The sequence below is a fragment of the Leishmania mexicana genome, chromosome 26, assembly GCF_000234665.1.
Source record: "Leishmania mexicana MHOM/GT/2001/U1103 complete genome, chromosome 26".
NCBI lineage: Eukaryota > Euglenozoa > Kinetoplastea > Trypanosomatida > Trypanosomatidae > Leishmania > Leishmania mexicana.
In genome coordinates, this window is record NC_018330.1 from 1022551 (window position 1) to 1028550 (window position 6000).

At 54.9% G+C, this 6000-nt stretch overlaps 3 protein-coding genes across 3 annotated transcripts; all 3 read left to right on the plus strand.

Moving 5' to 3' along the window:
- Positions 1 to 280: 280 nt before the first annotated feature.
- Positions 281 to 955, plus strand: LMXM_26_2690 (peptidase with unknown catalytic mechanism (family U48); the record flags this gene model as incomplete). The annotated part of the gene is made up of 1 exon (XM_003876523.1): positions 281 to 955. The coding sequence occupies one exon, from the start codon at positions 281 to 283 to the stop codon at positions 953 to 955; it is 675 nt and encodes a 224-aa protein (XP_003876572.1).
- Positions 956 to 1397: 442 nt separating this feature from the next.
- LMXM_26_2700 (6-phosphogluconolactonase) lies at positions 1398 to 2201 on the plus strand (the record flags this gene model as incomplete). Its single annotated transcript, XM_003876524.1, has 1 exon — positions 1398 to 2201. One exon carries the CDS (start codon positions 1398 to 1400, stop codon positions 2199 to 2201), a length of 804 nt encoding a protein of 267 aa, XP_003876573.1.
- Positions 2202 to 2913: 712 nt separating this feature from the next.
- Positions 2914 to 3708, plus strand: LMXM_26_2710 (putative glutamate 5-kinase; the record flags this gene model as incomplete). Its single annotated transcript, XM_003876525.1, has 1 exon — positions 2914 to 3708. The coding sequence occupies one exon, from the start codon at positions 2914 to 2916 to the stop codon at positions 3706 to 3708; it is 795 nt and encodes a 264-aa protein (XP_003876574.1).
- Between the last annotated feature and the right edge of the window lie 2292 nt (positions 3709 to 6000).

The following is a 6000-nucleotide window of genomic DNA, read 5'->3' on the forward strand; positions in this document are numbered from 1 at the left end:
GCGGTTTCCTCTTGCCGCTGAAAGTCTGAGACGGTGCTGCTGCGGCTGCTGCCCCCCTCCACCCCCTGCCCGCTTATGCGAAGCAGCAAACCACGTGATGGACCTTCTCTTCTGCGCTGGCGCATCGGCCGCCTTCATCGCTGCCTTTTACGTCTGGCCGCGTGAGCGGCGCTTTCTTCTTGCGGGCTTGGAGTCACTGTGTGCCGCTTCACGCGACCCAGCCGTGTATGTCGATCGCAACAGCGATGATGCGATTCGTAGACGCACGATCTCGTTTGGCATGTGCTGCGTTGCCAGTGGTGCCTACCTTGCATTCATTGCTGCGCCGCTTCGCGCCGCCCAGCGGCAGAGCACTTTGCTGCGCCCGATAATCCGTTCTTGCGTGTCGACACTGTTGCTGTTTGCGGGACCCATTGCGGACGTCTGTCACCTCGGAACCTTCGACATGCCCGAGAGCCCGTTGCTGCTATGGCGAAACTATGTGATCTGCCCAATTGGGGAAGAGCTCTTCTACCGCGGCGTTCTCTTCTCTCTTCTGCACCGCCGTTCCTCTCCAGGGCGCATTTTCGTTTCGGCCTTCCTCTTTTCGCTCTCCCACATGCACCACCTTGTCTCCATGGCGTGTGACGCGTACAGAAACTGCGAGGACAAAGACGTGAATGGTAGCGACCGCGACGAGAAGGAGCATGCGTGCTGGCGCTCAGCTGGACAGACCATGTGCGGTATCTTTGTCTTTACCGCACTATTCGGACTTCTGAGCGGGTACTATTATGAGCATGTGTGTGAGGGTAGCATTATCGCCATCGCTGCAGCCCACGCCCTGTGCAACGCCATTGGCCCTCCCGAGTTCACGATTCTGCGGAGCCGTCATTGCACTGCACGTGAGAAGGTGTCAAGCGCAGCGGTGTATGTCGCTGGTATCGTTGGGTGGGCTTGGACGCTGTTGCGCTACTGAACCCTTTCGTCCACGAATAACGCTCGATTGTCTTTGCTAGCTGCTTCGTTGATGAACGCCAGAACGGTGTAGCGCTGATCGTTGAAAACGCACTCTTTACAATAGCCAAACTGGTGCCACAGAGGATCCGTGCTGCACAGATGCGACGCATCGCGTAGCTTATCTCACCTTGCGCGAGTGTAGCCTGTCTCCATCACTTTAGTTGTGGAGTGTCGGGATTCTTGAGGTTTCTCCTCTCCTCCTCCATGATGTTACCTGCACCGCTCGGCTTTGCCCTTCACTGTCTTTGCGCTCGCCTTCGAGAAAAAAACGTGCAGTTTGTGGATCATCATCTACTTGTGTGTTCGCCATCACACGCACATCGTGCACCGGGGCCTGGCTTTCTCGGACTTTATTTCCGAAGGTGCTTCCCCCTCGTGGCGGAGCTGCCCGTCCTGGCAACATGAGTTCCTTTTCGCCCAAAGTGAAGATTTGCGAGGATATTTCTCACATATGTTCCGCCGCGCGGAACATCATCCTCGCCGCGATCGACGCGCGTGTCGACAAGTCTGCGCCCGTTGTGCTGGCACTGTCTGGAGGCTCCTCCCCGAAGCGGCTGTACGAGGAGCTCCACGAAAAGGATCTGCCTCTGCTGCAGCAGCACGCGGTGCAGTTCATTCTGGGCGATGAGCGCCTCGTCGCGACAGACGACGAGCAGAGCAACTTTTCTATGGCGACGAAAGCACTGCTGCGTGATGTGCCAAGCAGCGATGTCATCGCCATCGAGCCGAACGCCGCGCTGGCCACGTCGAAGGACGAGAAGGGTGGTATTGACGGCGCCTGGGCTGTTGCACAGGATTATGAGATGAAGCTCCTGGATCGCCTACCCTGCACGCAAGTAAACGGTACAGATATGTCGGTTCCCGTCGTGGATATTGTGCTTCTCGGATTCGGCGCCGATGGCCATACGGCCTCCATCTTTCCGGACTCTGTGGCAGCTACGGATGAGGACCACGTCGTCTCGGTCAGCTTTCCCAGCCCGACCATGAATCCCAAGGTCTGGCGTGTCACGCTCTCCAAGACGGTGATTCAGCACGCAAAGCACGTTGTCGTGCTCGCCTGCGGCAAGGACAAAAACTGGGTCGTGCGCGGTGTGCTTGCCGATGCGCCGGCGGGTCCTCTGCCGGTATCACGGTTTCTGCGAGACTGCCGCGGGTCGGTTACGATGCTTCTCGATGCCGGCTCTGGTGAGGGCCTCTCTGCATAGTCCCGCGAGAAGCGGTCCCCGTTTTCTGCGCACAGCATCGCTGCCCCCTTTTCTTTTTGTACACATATATATTACCAGAGGTGTGTCCGCTCTCACTGGATAACATGCTCATTGCCCTACTTTTCAGTGCGAACCCTCCATTTCACTCCTTCCTGGTTGGGCTGTGAAGACCTCCGTCAGGAACGCAGCGCCAACAGCTGGGTAGCAAGAAAAACACACACGCAAAGACAGTGTGAGTACGCCGTCTCCCAGAAGACTGCGCGCAGGTGTGGTATTTTACGCACTATGATCGGGTAACAAATGGCGTATGGAGCGCGTGCTTGCCCATCCTCATACGTGACACTAACGAATAGAGTAGTACACCTTATAGTTGCACAGAGAGCGTTGTCTAGTCTCCCTTCATTCTTCACTTTCGGCTTTCTCGTCTTCGGCATTCCCTCGCGGCCCACCCACACCCCGGGGGTCTCTCTATACATGCGCGGGTCGGCGACAGTATCCTTTGCGTGGCTGTACAGGTCAGACATCTCTGTGTGCATCGGTTGTCCTCTTATGCATTCTGTTGGTATACCCGTGTCATCGTTTCGTTCGCTTTGTCGCTTCTTCCCATTGTGCCGCCACCAAACTGAAAAGGTAACAGAAGGCACGCAGGAATAGAGGCTCCAACCCCGCGAAAGTAGGGCCTCCGCTCCCCCCACTCCACGCATAATCAAGCATGGCGGACATCTTGAAGTCGGTGAAGCGCATCGTCGTGAAGGTGGGCTCCTCGATTCTGGTGGACAATCAGGAGATTGCCGCGCACCGGATCGAGGCGCTATGCGCGTTTATCGCCGACCTTCAGACCAAGTATGAAGTCATCCTTGTCACCTCCGGCGCCGTCGCCGCGGGGTACACGAAAAAAGAGATGGACAAGTCGTATGTGCCGAACAAGCAGGCACTCGCGTCGATGGGGCAGCCACTGCTCATGCACATGTACTACACCGAGTTCCAAAAGCACGGCATCCTGTGCGCGCAGATGCTGCTTGCTGCATATGACCTGGACTCGCGGAAGCGTACCATCAACGCCCACAACACCATTGAGGTGCTCATCAGCCACAAGGTAATCCCCATCATCAATGAAAACGACGCGACAGCCCTTCACGAGCTGGTTTTTGGCGACAACGATCGTCTGTCCGCGCTCGTCGCGCACCATTTCAAGGCGGACCTCCTTGTCATTCTCAGCGACATCGACGGCTACTACACCGAAAATCCGCGCACCTCCACGGATGCCAAGCGGCGCCCTGTCGTCCACGAACTTAGCCCTGCCGATCTTGTCGCAGAGGCTACCCCGAACAATCGCTTCGCGACGGGTGGCATTGTGACAAAGCTGCAGGCTGCTCAATTTCTCCTGGATAGGGGAGGGAAGATGTACCTCTCGAGCGGTTTCCACCTGGATAAGGCGCGCGAGTTCCTTCTGGGCGGGACGTACGAGATAGGCACACTGTTTTATCCAAGGGCCTCCTCGTCCTGAGGCGCACAGGCTTGTCCCAAAAGCAAGGTGGAAAAAAGAAGGCAAAAAGGTGAGGCGATGTACCTGATAGCATTGGCATGCCCGTCATTGGATCCTTCATCACAGTTCTCTACAGGTTCCCTTTTCTTGTCTGTTCTTCAGCCCACGTCTTTTTCCGTGGCTTAATGTTTCACATTGTGTCTTTTTGTTTTCTTGGGTTACTGCGAGTCCTCATTTTTGTCGATCACGTTGAACTTACCTAACGATTGCGGACATAATAAAACGGGAGTCGTGTGTGCTATTCTATTGGGTACCCGATATCGAAACAGATACCCACGGCTCTCTAGGCATGCACGCATTGTCACAAAGACACGCCCCTGCACACCCTTTTACATTCTTCTCACTCTTTCTTCTCTTTGTGTTTTCCTTGCACCTCTCAACACGGTATCCAACCCGTTAACGCATGCTCACTCTACTTCAACATCAGAGAGATATCTGAGGTGGGAAGGGAAAGCGAACCTAGGAATTCACCCTCTTGCAGGCCGCGAGGGATAGTGGCAGTGTTTCAGCAGTGTTTTGCAGCCTTAAACCTCGAGCTGAGGCCATGTTGTCACGTCTGTGCCCACGGGTGTGTCAGCCCGTCGCTGCAGCGAAGGTGAGGAGAGACTCCTTCAGAACACACGGCAAGCGTCTCTGGTTATACGTTTGCTGTTATATCGCCCACTTTTTATGCTCTGCTCCCTTGTGTCGTGTTTCCCGTGTCGAAACCTGACGAGTGACGCAGTACTCTTCCATCTGTGGATACTTCTCACAATCTCTTCCCTTGCGCATGCCATCTCTGTGCTTTGCTGTTTATCTTTACTATGAGGTCCCGCACAAACAGCGTGGAGGGGACGTTGCCCTGGAAACTCTAGCTGCAACAGGTCACGTTGCTTTTCTGTGATACAGGCTTTGCTTGGGTGAAGGACAAGACGATGGGCCACCTTGAATAAGACTTCCTTACCATAGACGTAAGAAGTGACTCAACGCAGAATACACAGCAGCGCTTGCGCACGCTATGCCACCCTCTCCACATAGTATCTCGTGTCCGCCTTGTCGCGCCGTTTCTGGCATCCTTTGGTACAGCTTTCTGTGCAACCCCCGTGGTGTGAAGTAAGGCAGCGCGGCCATTTACGCAGCTGCTCATCACCCGTGAGGTGCGGAACTCAGTGTTCTGTACGAGAAGACAGAGGCCTGCGAGGAACACGCTGCATGGACCTATGAAAGAGTTGTACCCCTCCTGCGTCGGTGATTTGGCAGTGCACTGCGTATCGCAACACACAATACTCTGCGGCATCTAGGCTTCAGTTGTACCAGCACACCCGGGTATCCACGGCTGACACGGCGCTTCCATGATAACGGTGAGATATGTGGCTCTGTGCCGTCCCACGTCATGTTGTTCCCATCGTAACAACCTCTGGTGCTGCATTGAGTGAGCGGACGCCAGCTGTACAGGGTGCTATACGTGCGTAGCCGTTTTCAAGACGACGGCCATCTGGAGGTCTATATGCGCCATTTCGTGGCGAGATTCGGTTCCACGTGTTTTCTGTTATCGATTCTCGAGGATGGTACCCGGAAGGAAACACAGTAAGAAACTGACTGACAGTTTCTTAAAGGCATGTGTGCTTGGGCAAACGTACGCCATGCCCTGCCTCTGAACACAATCGTACAGGCATCTATCACCCACATTGTCTATTACTGCCTGACACGTCTGGAAATCGGACACTTGACGCACAAATTAGAATCCTGAATCCTTGTACATACCGGTGCGTGCTCCATTCCTGCCACCTGCGCTGCCCAGAGTGCTTCCTGGCACATTCGCTTGTCGTCGTGGTCTTGGGTTCCCTGGTGCTTGTGCCTGCCCGACCTCCCATACCACTATTCAGATGTGTGGTTGCCCCGCTGTGTGTGCTTGTCCGCTTTTCCTCTGTGGTCGGGGTGGGGCATTAACACCGGCGCCCACTGCACGACTCCGCTAGCTACACTGCGTGTTGTGTGTGATTAACCTGCTGCTGTATTTGTGTGTGTTGTTAGTTGTTGGCGCTGCTGCTGCGTTATAAGCAGACCTGTGTGCAGGATTGTGATGGTGATGGTTGTGGTTATGGCTGTGGATGTGTTGCTGTTATCCCTTGGTGTGTGTGGTCTATTAAAAATTGTTGTGTGCGTGTGGTGGGTTAGGGTTAGGGTTAGGGTTAGGGTTAGGGTTAGGGTTAGGGTTAGGGTTAGGGTTAGGGTTAGGGTTAGGGTTAGGGTTAGGGTTAGGGTTAGGGTTAG